This window comes from Asparagus officinalis, chromosome 5 (genome assembly GCF_001876935.1).
Source record: "Asparagus officinalis chromosome 5, Aspof.V1, whole genome shotgun sequence".
NCBI lineage: Eukaryota > Viridiplantae > Streptophyta > Magnoliopsida > Asparagales > Asparagaceae > Asparagus > Asparagus officinalis.
In genome coordinates, this window is record NC_033798.1 from 131,296,046 (window position 1) to 131,318,567 (window position 22,522).

Genomic DNA, 22,522 nt, shown 5'->3' on the forward strand with positions numbered 1-22,522 from the left:
CATTGAAAAACATCAGAGGAAGTTGGGCAAATCGTTGAATAACAATGGAATGTACTCCTGCATGTTGGAGGACCTTGAAGTTCATTCTGTCGACTTTTTATCTCCTCAACAAGATGAAGGTTGGACACAATCACAATACATGAGCGGTCCTTCGTTTGTGGGCACTTCAAATGCTTTCGATACCAACACAGGAGTTCAAGAAGATAATGCAAGTGTCGAATCCGAGAATAATGATGAAGATGATGGCTTACAAATTAATAGCATGACATTGATAGATCGTGATGAAGGGGACAACCAACACATTGACAGATGTTATACTAATAACGAGTATGTCATCTTAGAGGATCCGCCGCCCGATGAACTTCAAGGAGAAGAATGGATTGATAACTCCATGATGGAAAGTGTTCCTATTGGCACTAATAGTAGTGATAATACATAGGGCGAGGACTTCTCATTCATGAAGGGAGATCTTTATGAAAGTAATGAGAAATTGATCCATGTGCTTCGCTCGTATGCCATTGCAAAAAATGTCAAGTTTAGGCCAACAAAAAATAACACAACAAGCTATAATATGGTTTGTTTTTATCGCAAAGATGGTGAAGACGAAGATCTTGATGGACACCACGACGAGAATGTGAATTGTCCTTGGAAGCTTAATTCACGTTCGGGTGTAAGAGTAGGTGGGCATTTCAAAATCACGGTGTACAACGGACTCCACACATGTAGCAATCCTCGATTGAAGATTAATAATAAGCATGCGTCCTTTTCTTTTATATATCGATTGATTTTACCACATCTAAGAGAGGATCTTGATCTACAGCCGAAAGATATTCGTCTTTTAGTGTATAAATCGATCAACTTGGATGTATTATACAATAAGTGTTGGAATGCTAGGAGGAAGGTGATGATAAAAATATTCGGGGATTGGGACAAATCTTATAAGATCTTATCGCATTATCTTGAAGCACTCAAAAGTGAAAATCCTGGGATTGTATATGAAGTTTTATCAGACCCTCTTGCTGGTGAAGAACGATGATTCACAGGTGTATTCTGGGAATTTGGCCCTTGTAGTGAGGGTTTCTAATATTGTCATCCTCTTCTTAGTATTGATGACACCCACTTATACGGGAAGTACAAAGGCATTTTGCTTGTTGCCACCGGAGTTGATGCAGACGGTGGTTTGTTTCCTTTGGCGTTTATAGTGGTTGATGTTGAAAACACAGAGAATTAGGCGTGGTTTTTTGCATGCATTAGATATCATATCCCTAGTGTGGGGGCGCGGCTGATTACATTCATATCCGATATGATAAAAGTAATTCCAAGAGCACTCCAACGTCATTTCCCATCACCACATGTACATTGTTATTTCTTGCGACATATTAGGGATGACTTCAAGAAGAAGTATGGAAACGGTTAGGTTCAAGATCTTCTTTGGTAAGCTGGCTGTGTAACAGAAAAATTAGTTTATGACCAAATACGAGAGAGGATTAAGTTCATTTCTCGAGCTGCACATGATTGGATTGAAACTAGTTTGGGACCACACAATGTTGATAAGTGGGCTTTATGTGAAGATAGCGAAAGACGGTTCTGTTTGATGACTACGAACGCATCTGAGAGTTTCAATGGTGTGCTCAGGGGAGCACGCAGTATGCCAATACAGTCACTAGTTACTAAAACATTTTACAGACTTAATAAATTCTTTCTCCGACGCCGCACACTTGGTGAAAATATCCGCTCAGAGATCACACCGAAGGTTGATGAAATGCTAGCGACTCGGATTGTGCAAGCTCGATCCTTTCATGTCGTAAGATACAATTTTATTGAATGGGAGGTTATTGAGGGAATATCACATAGAGAAAGTCGCTCTTACAAAGTTAATATGTTAGTGGGTCACACATGTACGTGCACTTGCAATGTACCGCAACTATAATGCATTCCTTGTTCACATGTTGTCACGGCTTGCTCTAATCTACATGGTAGTGCGAGGATTTCACATTATGAATTCGTCGCGGCTTGGTATTCAACTTACAACTATCGACAAACTTACAATGAGTGTTTTCGTCCACCATATGATAGTCAACATTGGGCACAAGACGGGCCACGAATATTACCTCCTTTGTATAAAAGGTCGGTGGGTCACCCTCATTCCGTACGAATTAGAAATTGTATGGATGACGGTTGTGAAGGAGTTATGAGGAGAAATAAGTGCAGTAGATGCGATCAACCAGGCCATAACAAAAACACTTGTCCATCTAGGATTAGGCGTTAATGTTGTAATTTGTAGCGTTTCGTTCTGTGTTTGTTTCAGTATGGCATTTGTGCATGTAATTTGTAGCACATCGTTCTGTGTTTGTTTCCATATGGCATTTGTGCATGTAATTTGTAGCGTTTTGTTCTATGTTATATAAATTTAATGTTTCGTTTCAAGTTATTGCTTTCTCCACATTACACACTCATTTGTTGTTTATATATAACTAAGTCAGTATTTCAACAGAAGGATCTAACACATTGTACATTGTCTACGAATATTTTTCTCAGTTATATTCATTATGGATCCGGGACCGATACGCGCCGATGTTGTGACCCTCCAGGCGAGTCACTGTTCAGACCATATTGGCTCAGGACAGGTAAAATATCTTTTGTATATATATTCATTAGCATTGGCACTAATTTTAATTTTTCTCACTATACTTAATCAATTCTATTTGACGTGCAGCTAGTACCAGACATCACCATGGTCAAACATTCCCAGAGTCATTCAGCTTAGGTCATTGAGGATGAGAGAGTACTACAGCCTGTTGCTCAAGCTGGGTTCCGGGAGTGTTCGAAAGTACGATATATTAGGCTTGATTGGCCGATTATCACTGTATTGATTGATAGGTGGAGGCCAGAGACCAACACCTTTCTCATGCATATAGGAGAGTGTACTATCACCTTACATGACGTAGCCGTCATACTTGGGCTCCGCATCGATGGTCTGGCAGTTACGGGCACCGATGACCATAATTGGTTTGAGGTATGTGCTAGGCTTCTTGGTCAGGTACCCGACTTGCGGAGTGGTGCGATGAAGCTATCGTGGCTTCGTCAGACATTTCAGGGAGATATACCAGCAGATGCCTCCATTGAGACGCTTCTGTTTCATGCTCATGCGTACATATTACACATGATAGGGTGCATGCTATTTCCTAATGCGAGCAAGACTCTTGTACATGCACGATGGCTACCATTGATTGAGGATTTTAGTGTCTGCGGTGGACGATCATGGGGCACTGCGGTGTTGGCATACTTGTACAGAGAACTGGGTAGAGTATCCTTAATGCAGAATAAAGAATTCAAGGGATGCTGCACTTTGATCCAGATTTGGTCATGGGAGCGCATTCATGTTGGCAGACCGACTTTACTTGTGCACCGTGACTTACAAGGACAGTTTCCACTGGCATACAGGTATAATTGTCCACACATTTTTATTCAACTGAATTTGAACTGATATATTCTTTATGCAAAATAGGTATAACGTGCGGTACGCTAACTACAAATCCACGACGCGACACCGGGCGTTTTATCGAAATGAGCTTGATGGCCTCCAACACGAATAGTTAAATATAAAACTCGATTCGTTACGAATATTATAGTTTTGTTGTTGATACTGATAAATGTTTTACCTTATTTCAGTTCAGATGGACACCCTATTCACCGTCGGTGCTCGACATGCATACACTTGCATCTATCTGCCTAGACTCACCTGACTTGTGGACAGCAAGAGTTCCCTTGATTTGTTGGGAGATCGTGGAGATGCATGTTTTTGATCGTGTACTACGGCAATTTCTGATGGACCATCATGTGCCAGAGCCTGTCTAGGCGATCGATCGTCGGCGTCGACTTACTTCGCACCGTACTGACTGGGCTATAGTCCGTGCGGCATACATAGACAGGTGGACTCGACGGTGGGATTTCATACAGGAGACGAGAGCCAATGCTGTTGACTATACCGCGTATATGCGTTGGTATTAGGATATCACACGTTGGTGGATCACACGTGACCCACAGCCATCAGCTGGACACATGCTTTAGAGACTATGTACGTTTCTAATCATCTCAATATCACTAGTGGGATGATTGAGAGAGACTATGTACGTTTCTAAGCTAAATTATAACATTTTTTATTGAGATGGTGCTTAATAAATTGTTTACCTCGCAGGTCCGTGCTTTTGATAGCATTGAAGCTGATATTGATGCGCATATGCCCGAGATTCAGGATTCAGTGGCGTGTCCTTGGAAGCTTAATTCACGTTCAGGTGTAAGAGTAGGTGGGCAGAGAATCTGAGCTTATTTCGTTAAATTTTCTAACTTTTATGAATTTTCAAATACTATACTTTTGTGGATTTGATATTGCTTATATATGTACTATTTGTGAGTATTGTTTGATTCGTGCTCCATTTTGCATTTTGGTTGAATTATGTATATAGTGTTGAGATTCAGTGTATATGAGCTCAATTATTGTTAACAGGCTCTTTGTGAGTATTGTTTGATTCATGCTCCATTTCGGTTGAATTATTGATTCATATTGTTGTAATTCATTGTATATGAGATCAATTATTGTTAACAGGAAAATATAAACTTGTATCAATGTAGAATTGTGTACACAGTCACAATTCCAGCTCTTTTCAGGTTTCTGGAAATGAGCCTGTAACTCCACGGGAGTTCAACTCCCGTGGAGTTTTTGCTCTCCCAACAGACTTCACGGGAGTTGAACTCCCGTGAAGTTTGTCCAACTTAAAAAATTTCACGGGAGTTCAACTCCCGTGAAGTTTAAAAATATGCTAAACTTCACGGGAGTTGAACTCCCATGAAGTTTTGGATAAAAATTTTCAAAAACCGACATGGTTTCAGCGCCAAGGCTGAAACTAGGTCGGTTTTTGAATTTTTTTTTAAAACGGGTCGTTTTTTACAAATAAAAGTGTAAAGGGGTAGATTTTGAAAATTCCTCCTTTATTAATATAAAGAACCTTTTCATATCAGGCAAGGATCTCTAGGCAATAGAGTGGCTAAAAAGTTTGGTGGATAGCTTTTTGCTATCCACTTAAGTTGACACAAGAATTGCTCTCCTATAATAAAGAAAATTAAAAGCTTTCTTGAAATAAAAACCTTAAAAAATATTTAGACTTTTATAGGAATATTAAATTATGGAAGAAAATATTTTTAAAATTTATCCAAATTAATTGATTCATTAATTTAAAAAATAAATAAAATAACAAAAAATATATATATAGAAAAGAAATGATAGACCTATATCCAGATAGGAATATTAAATTATGGAAGAAAATATTTTTAAAATTTATCCAAATTAATTGATCCATTAATTAAAAAAATAAATAAAATAATAAAAAAATAGAAAAGAAATGATAGACCTATATCCAGATAGGATACAGACAAGATAAGTATAGAGTTAACAGAATTATAAAAGAATACAGTAAATAGAATAAAGCAGCTAGTGTTAAATATCCGAATAAAGCAGCTAGTGTTAAATATCCCTAAGGTTGCAATACCTAAACCTAAAGATGATTTGCATGTTTTTACTGATGCCCCAAATTTCAATCTTGAATCACAGATAAGGACAACTCAATTTTTATGAAGAATCATAGGCCTTTTGTTACATAGTAACATAAACAAGATAAAACTAAGTACTAGCAGAGTAAGGAAAAATACGGACACATGGATTTAATTAATGATTTCGAGAACTGTTATTATAAGACTAAACCCTACAAGCATCTAGAGCATATAGATACAAATAAAGACAAAATACCAACAGAACATATAACTAAAATATTAAATTATATATCAGATAATGACCTACAATTAAAAGAAAAACAGACTAGTTTAAATCTTTTAAATGAGTAGATGTTTGCAACATTACAACAAATAAATAAAAAATCAGAAGTAATTCAAGAGTTTGAGAATAGTAAATCAACAATTATAAAGAAAACAACCAAAAATAACAAATAAACCCAACAAAGAACCAACAGCTTTATAATGGTCAAATATGTTAAAAATAGATGAAAAGAAAAAAGAATATATAACCATAAGAAAATTAAATGAAGAATACTTAGAATCTAAATTACTAAAAGCACCCACAGATATTGAAACAATACAAGTTATTATAGAATCAGAAAATAATGAAAAAGAAAAGTTAGAAGAAATTAAAGAAAAATAGAAGACTTAAAGTATAAGTATGTAGAATCAACAGATGATAAATAAATTAATGAAATTTTATCCTTAAAAAGAAACATAAAAATTATTTAAGAAGTATATTTACATGGTAGAAAATAGTGATTCAGATGACACAAATTCAACTGTTAGTAGGATAAGACCGATCAAAATGATAACCAGACAAGAAGTATATAACCAAGCAAAAATAAATTGGATAGAAAGAATAAAAATGATAAAAGCTTTATATATATATATATATATATATATAAGTTAAAAGCTAGCATCGCAAATATTCAATTACATAAAAATTTGCAGCCTCACTCAACACAATGTCCTTTTACTGTTTTAAAGACGCAAAGATTCAATATACAAACTAGTACCCCGGGGGCTGAAATTTTATTCATCTAGACCTAGAACTTTAAAAGAGCTGGGAGAAACATCAGCTCCAATAAACTCTGCCATTAAAGAACAAGGAAAGATGACTGAAAAAGAAAACAAAACCAACAAGCACAACGCAAAATAACAAATAGGAAGAAGACAAAAAACCGAGGTTACAACCAAAGATTCCTGAAACATCTGTATACTTTACAACCATGCTTGTTGCGGCCTCCAGAAGTGATCATTTCCACGGTCTTTGTCATCGTGTGATTCCAGCAGTCACTGCGTCCAAACTTGTGATGAATAAAACAAGAAACAGACGGATGCATGACAGAGAGGATGGTAAAGCTTCCGGCTGAACGCTCTTAACTATTTTGAGCAACCTCTGCTGTAGCTTCCTCCTTAAAATCCTCGGTCTTAGCAGCAGCAGCAGCAGCAGCTAGGGTGGTGGTGGAGTTACCTTTATCTGCCTTTGAATCTGGAGTTTTCCCTTCATCCAGCCGTACCACCTCAGCAAAGGTCTTTGAAATTTGACTCATCACCTCCCCAGATTTTGGTGCCGAGTAGTTTAGCTCATCAATGGCAGCTGACAAGACAGGAAATGTAGGGTTGGATTGCCCATGCTGTTGTCTGGACTTCCTTTCCTGCATGGCTTTCTGCCTTTCCTCGTAGAAATCAAAGTCATCAAGAATTGACATATCAGCTTCATGTTTCTTGAAGATGCTCAACATCTCCAGACCCCGATCCAATTTCACCTGCAGATTTTCTGACAAAAATCAAATAAACACAAATACTAACGTGGTATGGCACACAGTGGCACAACCTAGCATCAAATGTGCAAACGGACAATTCATGACACAAGTGAAAATGGAACAAAGTTCAATTGCAAATTGAAATCTCCCAAGGCATCGCATTATACAGTGCATACTTTTGATGGAAAATTCCATGTATTTTGGATTAAGGAAGTCAAGTATGACGGAGTTGCCTATGGAATTGAACTAGAGATTTAGATGATGCCACAGGATTCGAGTTCTTAACATGTAGTTGGAAGCTTGGAAATTTTAACTGATGTCGTTTAGGTAACTTAGTAGCACACGAGTTCTTTGAGGGAAACCTAGAATTGGAATTCACATGTTTCATGATTTCAGTTCACTATAAAATCCTAAAATGAAATCAAGTTGTGTTTAGAACCAAAATTGCAAGAGAAAAAAATGGTACCGCGCTCAAGTCCTGTTATGGAAATTCCAGGTTTCTTAAAAAAAGGAAATCATAAAGAGTCTCAAACATAAGCTCCCTGGCTTTTCTACTAATTCAAAGGCTTATTTTGGATTTCTGTAATCTGATGTCATCTTGTAATATTTAAAGAGAGAATGTTTCCTATTTTTCAGAAAGATGGTCAATATATTCCTTTTCCTTTTATGAAGACTAGATACCATGCAAAGATTATCAAGTATAGCATGAGAGAGCACCAAAGAACATTGACAGAAGGACGTAGACATCTATATTGAAGACGATTTAAATCGACCAAGAGGTCAACAACTAGTAAAATGTATTGATAAATGTTGAAGAAAAAAGTAATAGGAGATATAGAAAATTTGAAATTCTACAGAATAACTTGTGGAAACTGATACGAGTCGCCGTGCGAGCACCTTTGATCGCGGAATTATCAAAGGTGGGTTGAGAAGAGGATAACAGAAACACAAGAATAATTCAGTATGTGGCGAAGGAAAATACCCTCTCTAGATTATGAGTATGAAAAGATTATAATCTCTCTCTCACAATCTCACTATAATCGAGAACAAACTCTCAAATCTCTCTAAACCCTAATCTCTCTTGATTAGAATCTCTCTTTGATTACATCTGATTGATTAGAAACCCTAAACAACCCCTTTTATAGGTGTAACAACGTGGGTGACGAAGTGGTAAGTAACCAAACCTAAACCCCACAAAAAAACGTGTAAACAAAAACCCAAATAAACCAGGAAACCCTCGATGATTGACTCATAAACATGCATGAGTCGACTCATGCCAAGTGAGTCGACTCATGATGAGGTGAGTCGACTCGTCAAAAACTTTCGACAAAACGGCTGGGTTTCGTCAGTCGACTCATGACAGGCATGAGTCGACTCAACCTGATGAGTCGACTTATGTACATGTATGAGTCGACTCACGGGCTGAAAATTGGATGCTTCGATTCTTCGATTCGTCGTCTCGTTCCACGCTTCAACCTGCGTTCCACTGTGTTGTTTTACATCTCTATTCTTAAGTTACCATGAGAATCATCTATCCTCAAGCTCCCATGAGGATCGCTAAGTTCCGAAGAAAAGATACACCCGTATCATGGGTCCCCCTTTAGGAACTTGAAGTCTCATTCAAGTTAGAATTTCAGCTGAGGAAACTCACGAGCTCCTCCATCCTTTCTGTACCACCTGGCTTTACTAGGAACCTGATATCGACGTACAACTAGAAACGACTCATTCGTTCCTCACCTCATCGTAGTCGTCTTCCGCTCCAACATGTAACTCCACAGCAAGACGAACTTCTTGCTTGCATTCACTAGCCTCTTCGCTCGCGTCACCGTCGTCAAATCTGCCTTCCTCGGAAGAGACGCCGAACGAAATATGAATTTTTCACCATCCTTGGTGAATGTGTACTTCTGAGCCCGCCTTTCGTAGATCGTGTATCCATCCCACAAGTACGGATTACCCAGTATAATCTGACAAATATCCAATGGAACGACGTCGCACGCGACCTCGTCAATATACGACTCGTGGAGCGCAAATCTGACAGTGCATTGATCAACTACACTTAGTCCCGTCTCCTTCTGAATCCACCCCAATGGATAGGGTTTCGAATGCTTGACTGTCTTCAGATCCAGCTTCAGAACCAAGGTCTCGAATATCAAATTCTTTTCGCTGTCTGGATCAACAATGGTATCAATCGAACTGGTCTTCACTTGCAACTTCAGCACAAAGAGCTGCTCTCGGAGGTCTTCGTCCTCTTTCGTGACATGTTTCTCCGCCATAAGATTGAGACTGCTATTGGGCTCTGTCATCCCGGGAACTTCCTTCGAACCCTGTGCTATCACGTATGCCTTTTTCTCCTCTTTCTTCTTCAACCCCATTGGCTTGAGATGAGGATATTTCTCCCAGCATCGATTAGCGATATGTCCTGTCTTTTCGCAGTGACTACAAATCAGTTCTGCTTTTCCTGGATCACTCTTCTTCTCCTCCTTAGGTTTGGAACCACCAGACTCACCTCCTGCTTGTTTTGCATCTCTCTTCGTCTCGTTGCTCTTCTTCTGTTTGCCCTCGATGGCAATAGCCTTCACGCTTGCCTCTGCAATAGACTCGACCGTGAATAACTTCATCTCTTTTCGGATGTATTCGTTCGGACCCACCATGTACTTCATGAAGATGGAGTATTCGTTCGTCGCGATGTTTAGAATCATCGCCTGCCGCTGGAACTCCGTCGTGTACTCTTGAATGGTCTGATTGAATCTTGGGCGCAAGCCGTACCACTTATACCAACGTTCCTCAAGGAACCCCACTGGATAGAACTACTTTCTCAGTAGTTCCTCAAACTTGTTCCACGACACCGTCTTTTTCTCCTGCTTACAGTAGGATTTCCACCACGTTAACGCGTGCCCTGAAAGCTTCAAAGTCGCGAACATAATCTTCTCCTTGGATGAATATCCATAGAGAGTGAAATACATCTCCATGCGCTCGATCCAATCATCGACCTTCTCCACATTGACACTCCCATCATAAAGATTCGTCGTCTCGTTCCACGCTTCAACCTGCGTTCCACTGTGTTGTTTTACATCTCTATTCTTAAGTTACCATGAGAATCATCTATCCTCAAGCTCCCATGAGGATCGCTAAGTTCCGAAGAAAAGATACACCCGTATCATGGGTCCCCCTTTAGGAACTTGAAGTCTCATTCAAGTTAGAATTTCAGCTGAGGAAACTCACGAGCTCCTCCATCCTTTCTGTACCACCTGGCTTTACTAGGAACCTGATATCGACGTACAACTAGAAACGACTCATTCGTTCCTCACCTCATCGTAGTCGTCTTCCGCTCCAACATGTAACTCCACAGCAAGACGAACTTCTTGCTTGCATTCACTAGCCTCTTCGCTCGCGTCACCGTCGTCAAATCTGCCTTCCTCGGAAGAGACGCCGAACGAAATATGAATTTTTCACCATCCTTGGTGAATGTGTACTTCTGAGCCCGCCTTTCGTAGATCGTGTATCCATCCCACAAGTACGGATTACCCAGTATAATCTGACAAATATCCAATGGAACGACGTCGCACGCGACCTCGTCAATATACGACTCGTGGAGCGCAAATCTGACAGTGCATTGATCAACTACACTTAGTCCCGTCTCCTTCTGAATCCACCCCAATGGATAGGGTTTCGAATGCTTGACTGTCTTCAGATCCAGCTTCAGAACCAAGGTCTCGAATATCAAATTCTTTTCGCTGTCTGGATCAACAATGGTATCAATCGAACTGGTCTTCACTTGCAACTTCAGCACAAAGAGCTGCTCTCGGAGGTCTTCGTCCTCTTTCGTGACATGTTTCTCCGCCATAAGATTGAGACTGCTATTGGGCTCTGTCATCCCGGGAACTTCCTTCGAACCCTGTGCTATCACGTATGCCTTTTTCTCCTCTTTCTTCTTCAACCCCATTGGCTTGAGATGAGGATATTTCTCCCAGCATCGATTAGCGATATGTCCTGTCTTTTCGCAGTGACTACAAATCAGTTCTGCTTTTCCTGGATCACTCTTCTTCTCCTCCTTAGGTTTGGAACCACCAGACTCACCTCCTGCTTGTTTTGCATCTCTCTTCGTCTCGTTGCTCTTCTTCTGTTTGCCCTCGATGGCAATAGCCTTCACGCTTGCCTCTGCAATAGACTCGACCGTGAATAACTTCATCTCTTTTCGGATGTATTCGTTCGGACCCACCATGTACTTCATGAAGATGGAGTATTCGTTCGTCGCGATGTTTAGAATCATCGCCTGCCGCTGGAACTCCGTCGTGTACTCTTGAATGGTCTGATTGAATCTTGGGCGCAAGCCGTACCACTTATACCAACGTTCCTCAAGGAACCCCACTGGATAGAACTACTTTCTCAGTAGTTCCTCAAACTTGTTCCACGACACCGTCTTTTTCTCCTGCTTACAGTAGGATTTCCACCACGTTAACGCGTGCCCTGAAAGCTTCAAAGTCGCGAACATAATCTTCTCCTTGGATGAATATCCATAGAGAGTGAAATACATCTCCATGCGCTCGATCCAATCATCGACCTTCTCCACATTGACACTCCCATCATAAACAGGAATCTCCACCTTGAAATTAATTTTTAAGTTCTAGTAGTAATTCTTACCCCCTTGATGTGGAGCAGTCTTAACAATCTCGGCCTCCTCATCAGAACCAGTACCCCCTTGATGTGGAGCAGTCTTAACAATCTCGGCCTCCTCATCAGAACCAGTTTTCTCGCCCTCTCCATCGGACTCTTCCAATCTCGGCCTCCTCATCAGAACCAGTTTTCTCGCCCTCTCCATCGGACTCTTCGAGCTTCTTCTTACCTTTCGAAGAAAATTCCTCCTTTTTATCCTTTCCATTGATGAGACCTACGAGCTGATTGAGTGTAGAACCGATCGTCTCGATCTGCTTCTCTATTGTATCAAGTCTTGCTGAATTATCCCCTTCGGTCATCTTCTTCTTAATTTCTGGACTCCTTCCAATGAAATAAGGATCTCGCCTAGTTTCTTGTATTGCGATCGAGTCAGGATCATACACAGGATGCCTCTTCACAGGATCTGATCGTTCTGATACCAACTTGATACGAGTCGCCGTGCGAGCACCTTTGATCGTGAAAATATCAAATGTGGGTTGAGAAGAGGATGACAGAAACACAAGAATAATTCAGTATGTGGCGAAGGAAAATACCCTCTAGATTATGAGTATGAAAAGATTACAATCCCTCTCTCACAATCTCACTAAAATTGAGAACAAACTCTTAATTCTCTCTAAACCCTAATCTCTCTTGATTAGAATCTCTCTTTGATTACATCTGATTGATTAGAAACCCTAAACAATCCCTTTTATAGGTGTAATAACGTGGATGACAGAGTGGTAAGTAACCAAGCCTAAACCCCACATGAAAATATGTAAACAGAAACCCAAACAAACTAGGAAACCCTCGATGAGTCGACTCATAAACATGCATGAGTCGACTCATGACAGGCATGAGTCGACTCAACCTGATGATTCGACTCATGTACATGTATGATGTATGAGTCGACTCACGGGCTGAAAACTGGATGCTTCGATTCTTCGATTCGTCATCTCGTTCCACGCTTCAACCTGCGTTCCACTGTGTTGTTTTACACCTCTATTCTCAAGTTACCATGAGAATCATCTATCCTCAAAGCTCCAATGAGGATCGCTAAGTTCCGAAAAAAAGATACACCCGTATCAGAAACAATATAATGAGAGAATCTAAAAGGGTGTGTTCGGCAACTCCACAAAACTTGCTTCACGTGGTACAACATTGGTCCAAAACCTTCTTGTTTAGTTTGGCAAAAAATTGAGTTCAAATTGAACTAGTTCTTCCTAGTTCAAAATCTTACTCCTGAACTAGTTCTTTAGTGAACCAAACCCTCATAAGGTTCAACTTTGGCCTAGCTAAGAGAGGGGAAAAACTAGTCTAGCCTAGTTCAATTTTGAATTTGCCAAACACACCCTAAAGATAATGAATCACCAACTGAAGGGAGTTAGCAAGAAGTAGGGATTAAGCTAATTCCATCCAAGAGGTGGAAGCATAAACCGAGGGTCTCCTCCAAAAGCAGTGTTTTTATCTATAAATATTTTCATAATGTAATCCCATCCTTTAACTCCCACGCACTGACGCTTGCAAATTTTTTTAACCAAACAAGTCCCTAATGGACCAGTGACGAATAAGACAGTCCAATAGGCAATCAGACAACTAGGAAATCCTACAGAAACTACCAAAAGTGTAGAAATGATGGGGAACAAACTCCCCAAAGAAAAAATTAACAAAAAAAGAAAGTACATGAGGCTTACCAGAAAGCTTATCATAATTTACAAACCAACGTTCAAACTACGCAAAGGACTTGAGGTTCCTAACCCTATTCAGTAATGAGAGGTTTTTTTAGCCCTGTCATGTAATCTAACCCTTTATGGAGAAGGTCCAAATCTAGCTGACTGAAAATTTAAAATATTTATTGAACATAAATACCAGTTTATTACCCAAGTTCAAAACTTTAAATACCTCAATTATGACTTCACTTATTTATTTGTGAATTAACTGTTATGATAAGTAGTACATTTCAAATAAACAATTTATAAAAAAAATTTAAAGCAACTTCAAGGGGGAGCTAAGAAAGCAAAGGAGTGCTGAAAGTAGAATATGAGAGTCTTAATGCCATTTGAAATTGAGTCATTTCAGTCTTTCAGTAACATGTTAATTAGTTTTTCATTCAGCACTCAACATAAGGTCAATGTTTTCTAGAATGAAAATCTAAAGGAATAAGCCCAGTATGAAACATTAAACGTGATGAGGATTGAGGAAAAAAATCTCACCTCTTGGGTGTCTCTGCTGTTGGTTACGGGCTTGTTGTCATTGTTTTCTAGAATGATATGACGAAACAAACTGTTAGGAGCATCTTTAATGATATGCCACTTGACAGGAAACTGGCCACTCCACTTGTCCTGTTGCCAGAAATCCACATTCTTCTCAAAGTTAACAGGTCCAATCATCTCAGCCACTCCACAGAATTGCGCACTGGCATTAACCTGCAAATACCGGTCAAAACAAGAAAAATGACTTGCAACTGAACAAAAACACTGGCCAAAATTAAAGATGAAATAGAAAGGAAAATAAGAGGAATGTAGAACAGTTTTTGTGAATCCAAACTACAGATTTAAAATAGGAAAGAAGTCTGCGATTACAGAAAATAAACTAAGCAGGTCATCAACTGTCTGCTTCTTGTGATTTGAAGGTCATAATGTGACAGAAATATGAAGTTACCGAGAAAAAGAGGAAAACTGGGCAGGAGTGTCCTTTTTCTTTTGCTTCATGATAAGCAGAATCTAACTTTCTGTTCCCATTAGCAGTGCTCGCCCAAACACCATACTTGATACTCTTATGAACATTATCCTCACTATAAGATTTGATAATAAAAAACTTGGCATCGGTGTAGTCAGTAGAAAAGTCTGGACTATTATATAACTCACTGACAGGCCGTGCATGAGAATTGCCACTCTTACTGTCATCTGGAAAGCTGTGTTCCATGATCAATTTTTTCGGCCTAGTGGCCCGCGGTCCTCGGTTTTGCTCATTGAGAAAATCAAGAGCACCATTACAGTTACATAAGGAGGCACCCCCTTTTCCTCTCCTTCTTCCTTTATCGACTGCGAGAAAGCTATGCCCATTAGTTCCTAAGCTGTGAATAGATCCTCCATAATTACTTCCCTGATGATACACCCCACCATGAAAGTACCCTCCATCATATGAGCCGAGTGATGATCCAAAACCATACATAGGTTTTTGGTCTTGAGAGACCTGAACAGTGTCATGCGTAGATTAGGCATGTTAGATAAAGAGTCTAGCTAACATGATCATTCCAGGCTAACACAAAAATAGAAATTAATTTTACTATTTAGATCAATATAAAAAAGCATAATAACTAGGACCTCATAGGCTTGTTTGTTTGCGAGTCTTACTCCTTTTTTATCTTTTCGGGAGGGGTTCCTTTCCTTTTTTCTTTGTTTCCTTTTTTCTTTTCTTTTTAGTGGGGTGGGGTTCATATTAATTAGGGGAATGGACAACCCAGATTAAATAGCAGTCCGCTTAGAATGGATGACCCACCAGTACTAGTTACGCAAGGGTACCTTCTTAATATCTGAAATGTTTGAAATGTGAAAGAGTAAGTGTTGGAAGCAAATGATATCCACAGAGAACTGAAACTCAGACTTTGATTCACAGAAAGCAGTAAAAGTACCAGTTGGCACCTCTACATAAACACCCGCATGCTTATAAGTTATAACCGATGATTTGGTCTAATAGTGTATTTGCCATATGAGTTAAGTGATCAAGAACATCTTAACTATAGTAAGAAGAAGAATGTAAACAAAGTTAAACAACTTTCAGAATTTCTCATCTTAATTAGCTTTATTTTAGCTGTACTTTCCTTTTTTCCTTTCTTTTTTCTTCGTATTGTCTATAAATATCAAAGAAATGGCTCATACAAGAAATGAAGCAGCAGACATTTTCATCAGTTGCAGCAGACATTTTCATCGGTTTAGCTAATTGCATGAGAAGTTTCAATTACGCTGGGTGACCATTTCAGCAAGCACATATACCTAGCCTAATGTAAATCATGGACAGAATAAGAAGTGAATACAAACATACTAACATCTTGGATGGTTATTACTTTAGGTTGTATTAGTTACATAAGGATTGCAGATAAGAAGCTATACCATCCCAGAAGATAAAGGTCCAATGCCCTGTCCAAATGATCGAAATCCACCAACAGGTTGTGGCGAAGCTGCTGGCGAAGGCATTGGATTCAAGGATCCTGCCCCATCTGGAGAATTCAACCAATCTGACCAAAACCCATTATTTCCAAAACCATCAAACCCTTGTCGCAAATCATATAAAGCAGGGTTACCAGAACTCCCACCAAAATTTTCCGTGCCAAAAGGACTATATGGAAGAGAATAGTCTGGTCCTGGCCCAAACAGCATGCCATGGGAATTTGAACTATCACCAAGAAATGCACCTTGCTCAACTGGCATAGTCACATCAGGTTGTGACATTGGAGTTGCCGACGTAAGATAGGACATGCTAGGAGGAGGTGTTTGCTGGTAATAAGGGCCAGGGAATGGGAATTGCTGAGAGTAAAGCTGGTTATCTCTGCTGCCAGAAGGAAGAGGAGTTGTCACTGGAGAATATGGTCCATAAGGTGGTAACTGAGGACTGTATCCATAACCAGTGTGGAACATCACAGAGGGATTCTCATTGTAAACACCCTTCATATGAACAAAAACATTTCCTAACACATAAATTAAAAAAAAGGTTATAAAAAAGAGAATAGATGGAGTAATACTTACTGTAGAGCCAGCTTCAATGCTTTCAACATTGATATAACGAGAATAATCCTCCCATTCACCAGTAGCATTCTCATATCCTGCAATTTTTTTAAAAAAAAAACAGAAAGAAAGAAAGCAAGTTTAAAACTTACATATTACATTCAAAATTCAGAAATAGAAGACATTAAGGTGTTAACTACACAAAGAACAAGGATAACCAAAATCAAAAAGGACAACAAATTAGCAGCAAAAGGTCCTCCTGGAGGCAGTATAACCTCAACAGTTTCAGGTTATTTCTCACTATGAACTGGCATCGACTTCGCCAAAGAATGCCACTACACTTGCTCTATGATCTGATATATCTGAAACATTGCATTTGTTTTCCAGTGAAAATACAATCTCTACTACTATTTGAAAAGATGTCACATTTGCGAAATGACTCCATTAGATCAAAACACCCATAACTTAACAATCAGCAGCGATGCTGAAAAGAATGAGAGCATATAACATAACACTCGGCTTTCTCGATAGCTTTATAATATATATATATTAATATATATATATATATATATATATTATATATATATATATATATATATTATATATATAATATTATATATATATATATATATATATAATATATATATATATATATATATATAGTATATATATATATATCATACATTGATGAAAATATGAAAAAACTTGTGGTACCAAGTATGCTGTCCAAGCAACTTGGTAGGTGATGTGGGCGCGTAATCCGTTCGCTACATCTACATTGGAGCTGTGCGTGAAAAGTGGTTGAGACTCGTAATCTTCGAGGTGTGATGTACGAGGGCCAAATTAGCACCACATCACTACCAAGTTGCTGAAGTAACTTTGGTACCAAGGTCCTCCCATCTCTACCTCTTCGTCTCTCTCTGCTCTCTATCTATTATAATATAATATATATATATATATATATATATATATATATAATATTAATATATATATATATATATATATATAATATATATATATAAGAAATACATACCAGTAGGACCATGATTTCAGAAAAATCTATTACAAGATATACTAATTTACAAACAAGATGATAAAATGTTGAAAGATATCATCACAAATTCACATATCTGGTTCACAGCTTCAAGTGCACTTCATTCTTCAAATCACAAGTTCACAATCACAAGCATAATGATATCGTTAAATACCAATCACGCAATAAAGCCATCAAGGTTCAACAAACAATCCAAAAGCAAATACTTGTGCACTTCAAGACCTAAACATTAGAAACAAGGAAAATACTTGCAAGCCTCTAATACAAATTTATTGAAATTGCCTACGATATATTAAAAATGCATGTTATACTGAAATAGGAATGTTACATGCTATATTGTAAAAGGATAATAATGTAGAGTTACATCTATGCTATTTCAAAATGCTATGTCACATTTAAGGTTTGCTACATTACATATTGCGAAATAAGGTGTTACATAGCACTCGCAACATAGCACCTTGGTGCACAATGATCATAGACCATAGATCAAAAATTTTTAGGATTTGCTAGAATCTTTTTTATTTTAGTTATGTTTGATGAAATCTTTAATTTAAGCTAAAATTTTCATAGGATTTGATTTTAAGATTTCAAGTATCTCTGAGATTTTATTTGTTAGAGAGTTTTATTAAGTTTCCATTTGTTATGATTTTATTTTATTTTGTTTCATTTTATTATGCTTTGGTTAGGATTTGATTTAGTTTCCACATTTAGTTTTTCTCTTCTATAAATAAAATTATAATCGTTCATGAGGAAAAGGCTATTGATTAATGAAATGAAATTTCCTTGGACATGGCATGTCCATTGCTTAGTTTTGACAGTGAAGTCTCGAGATGCGAAGCCTAGTAAGTTATTTTAACCCTCTTCTTTTAAATCCTAGCCCTCCATCCAAAAACTAATTTAAAGTCAATCTTCCCTTCAAATAAAACCTAATCCTCAAGTTACCTTATTGTCAAATTTCCCAAGAAACATTAATTCGGGTATTGTTCATGGGTGATGCAGAACATAGGTTGCGCTCCAATCGAAAAGGAGGCGGCTTCCGACTGTGAGTCTTCCATACCTATCTAGATCCAATTGAAAAGTATGAGGATCTTAAAATTGCGGACTTTGGCGGCTAATCGAATTGGATCAGGATTTAAAAAGGAGCTTCTAGATTGTTAAGCTTTGGTTAACTATCCAGAGTTGTGTTCGGATATGATCTGGAGCTATACAAACTTCGATGGATACCGGACAGCCTCCTCGAAGCTTTGCCCGAGCATACGAATCATCGACGACTTGAGGGGATGAGATCCAACTTTTTTTGAAGAAAGTGATCTCTCTGGCGCACAAGAAAGGTTTCACTCAATGGAGTCGGAGATCGGAGACATCAGAAATGGAAAAGGAAGAGAGAGCCTGAGCAGTACCATAGTTATTAACTTCATTTACTCATTTGTGATAGTCACTTCAATTATTGTTCATTTGTTTAACAATAACTTTGGTTATTGTTCTTTCATGAACGGTATCTTTGATGGGAGGATTACAATTCTAATAGCCCTTTGGATGGAGGGTTAAGATTTGGAAGAAGAGGATTTACATAACTAAGTAACTAACTAGGCATCACAGTTAAGGTATTTACACGCAATGACTTTGCATCCTAACACTTCACATGTCAAAATTAGCAACTCACATGTGATATCTCAGGAACTTTTCTTTCATTAATCAATAGTCTATTTCTGATAAAGATTATAATTTTATTCATAGAAGAGAAAAATAAAATCTGGAAACTAAATCAAATCCTCACTAAATCCTAATATATTAAAAAATTCCTAACAAAAGAAAACTAAATAAAATCTCTAACAAAAAAACCCTTAGAGATACTTAAAATCCTAAAATCAAATCCTCAGAAAATCTTACCAAAAATTAAAGATTTCATCAAATATTACTAAAATAAAAAATATTCTAGTAAATCCTAAAATCTTCAGATTGACAGTCCATGATCATCTTGCATCAAATCGCTCCTTGTTAGAGAAAAGTAGGCATCAAGTTTTGTAATTATATAGTATGATGATTCATTTGACTAGTGGAATGTCCCATCATGGATTGCAGGATATTCAATATGAGCTGCAAAACCAGATATTGAATTGATTGTAGAAACATTGAAATAACAAACTCAATAATATGATTAGTCTTGAACCGAGCGTTTGCATTGCATACCGATGTGATGTTCGCATTCTAGGTTTGACACCATTTTGGGCTATGAACTGAAATTGCGCTCAGCTCTTAAATCTACATTCGACTCTATTTTCGGCTTGAGATTATGTTCTTGTTCTCATTCAATTTTGAGTTCAAGTTCAGGCTTTTAATCAATTTTCTGCTCTAGTTGCTCCGACTCAAGTTGTGTCTCTCACTCAAGGTCGGGCTCTGAGTCTATCTTTTAATTTGTTTACTTCTTCTGGCAAACTCAAATCATGATGTTGTTTCTTGTTCGGAATTGACTTTGAATTTTGGTTCCATAAACACTACCCTATTAAGAATTTCTTGGGAAATTTAAGAGGAATGTGTTTAGAGAAATATTTTTTCTTTTTTTTTGTGAAGGGAAGGTTGAGATTAAAATAGTCTTTTAAATGGAGGGCTAGGATTTGAAAGAATAGGGTTTAGATAACTAACTAGGCTTCACACCAAAGGGTTTCACAATCCCAAAATTTCACATGCCAAACCTTAGCAATTCACATGCCGCATCCTTTCACAAATCAATAGTCTATTCCTCATAGGTGCTAACAATTTTATTCATAAAAGAGAAAAACTAAATTTGGAAACTAAATCAAACTTTAACCAAATCCTAATAAAAGGAAGCAAAACAAAAATAAAATCCTAACAAAAGAAAACTAAATAAAATATGTAATAAAATAAAATCTCATAACTACTTAAAATCCAAAAATTAAATTCTAAGAAAATCTTAGCTAGAATTTAAGATTTCTTCAAATATTATTCAAAGAGTGCTTCTAGAAGGACCCGAAAATGGGACAATTTTATCGGATAGTTGACATGACATTACCAATGTGGAATTACAGCTAGTTACAGTTAATCGTAATTAATAGAAGATGAAAGATATTTTTATCAGAGACAATCTCATTAGATCTCCAGCTTGCAATTTAGCAAATGAAACCCCCAATGCTTCCGACCAAACTCCCATACATCTCCATCACCTTCGTCAACATTGATGCCCTCGTGTCCTCCCTCATTGACAATGAAGCTTTTAGCTTTCTATTACCTACATAGATCATGCCGTCAATAGACCTTATCTCTTCTAGTTTCACCAAATTTCACTGCTGATGAAAGTTCCATCTTCTTCTATTAGAAGCAAGACAATCGGTTTCTCAAGTTGAATGAATTTAATTAAACCCATTCCAATGACCATTGCATCCAATCAAAAAACTCAATTTAGATTATGCATAGTCCCAATTGGACCCTATTAATTAGAATCATGTAGAAAATAAAAATAAACTTTCACTCGTTCATTTGTTCTCCATTTAGAAACAAATGAATGAAAATGAATTAGAAGAAAGCCGAAGATGAGAGGTTGGGGAAAAAAGAATGGAGATGACAAAATACAGAACAAAGGAGAAGAAAGAACTTCAAACAAATTCCGAAACTAACCCCAATTGCCTTTCTTATTTATCCAGCTTTGCAAGAGAAAAAAAAAATACACTTTTGAAAAAACTTGACACGTCACTGGTCCCATGGACCTATCCCAAATTTTGGGTTCAAAAAGTATTTTTCTTACTCAAATAAAAAAGCTTCTAGTAAATACTAAAATCTTCTGATTGATGGTTTACCTTTTTTTACATCACACCCTAATTAAGTATAAAAAATAACCAAAAAATTTATAAGATATTTATTTCCCAGAAACTGGAAAAAAATCATCTTACTAAATACACCATCACACCTATGACCGTGTTTGGATGGAGAACTTGTTTTATCCTGAGACTAATTTAACTATTATAATCCTCGGGTATAATAATCCAACAGACTATAATGAGTTAAATTTTTAATAATATGTTTGGTTTAAATTGTTATCACTATCTCTAATACCTATGTCATGTTTAAAAATTTGTTATTGTAAAGGGTATAGGATTAGAACATAACATTAAATGTCCACTGTGTCCACAAAGTTCTAACACGAATATGAAAACTAAAGGGATATATAAATGTCATTCATACCAATCATTATCACCACTCAGGTACAATAATTTTCGCCAACATTATTATAAAAATTGAACTTCACTAACATTGTCTAAGAAATCTTAACATAATTATCATAAAAAAGTGAACTCTGCTTACATTGCCTAAGAAAAGCCAACATTATCATAAAACAACGAACTCTGCCTAAGAAGCGCACGCTACCATAAAATTTGAATTCCATTTACATTTCCAAAAATCCAAACACTATTATAAAAGATGAATTCAACTAATCGAAGGTTAAAAAAGAACTCAATTGGCATTGTCATAGGGATGCTTATGCTTTCGACTTTTCGTAGTGTTTTTTGTTAAGGTTGTGGTATTATGTATTCCCATTTGACATTATTATAGGATGCTTGTGTTTTTTGAGTGATTTCCCGTGGGTTGTGGTGTTCTGATTTTCTTTTTTAGTTTTTTTAATTGTGCAGATGATAGTGAGAAAAGCGGAGAGAAATAATTAGAGAGGAAAATCCTATGTATATATAGGGAGATTAAGGGGCAAGGGTGTCCTGAGTCTAATCCCAATTATATAACAACACACA

General features: G+C 37.5%; 2 protein-coding genes across 3 annotated transcripts in view; one reads left to right on the top strand and one right to left on the bottom strand.

The window, feature by feature from the left end:
- On the top strand, positions 2,909–4,324 carry LOC109842650 (serine/threonine-protein phosphatase 7 long form homolog). The gene is made up of 4 exons (XM_020411495.1): positions 2,909–3,444; positions 3,509–3,520; positions 3,678–3,852; positions 4,199–4,324. Exons 1-4 carry the CDS (start codon positions 2,909–2,911, stop codon positions 4,322–4,324), a joined length of 849 nt encoding a protein of 282 aa, XP_020267084.1.
- LOC109841419 overlaps positions 6,520–22,522 on the bottom strand; it is an 18,783-nt gene continuing 2,780 nt past the window's right edge. Inside the window, exons 4-8 of one of the 2 annotated variants that reach the window (XM_020410384.1) lie at positions 16,733–16,809; positions 16,100–16,651; positions 14,649–15,182; positions 14,201–14,413; positions 6,520–7,340 (exon numbers count right to left, since the gene is read on the bottom strand). In XM_020410384.1, the coding sequence (XP_020265973.1) occupies positions 6,951–7,340; positions 14,201–14,413; positions 14,649–15,182; positions 16,100–16,651; positions 16,733–16,809 (1,766 nt within the window). In that variant the 3' untranslated portion in view covers positions 6,520–6,950. Of the gene's footprint in view, positions 7,352–14,200; positions 14,414–14,648; positions 15,183–16,099; positions 16,652–16,732; positions 16,810–22,522 lie in introns of both variants that reach the window. The other variant, XM_020410385.1, reaches the window with a different exon arrangement.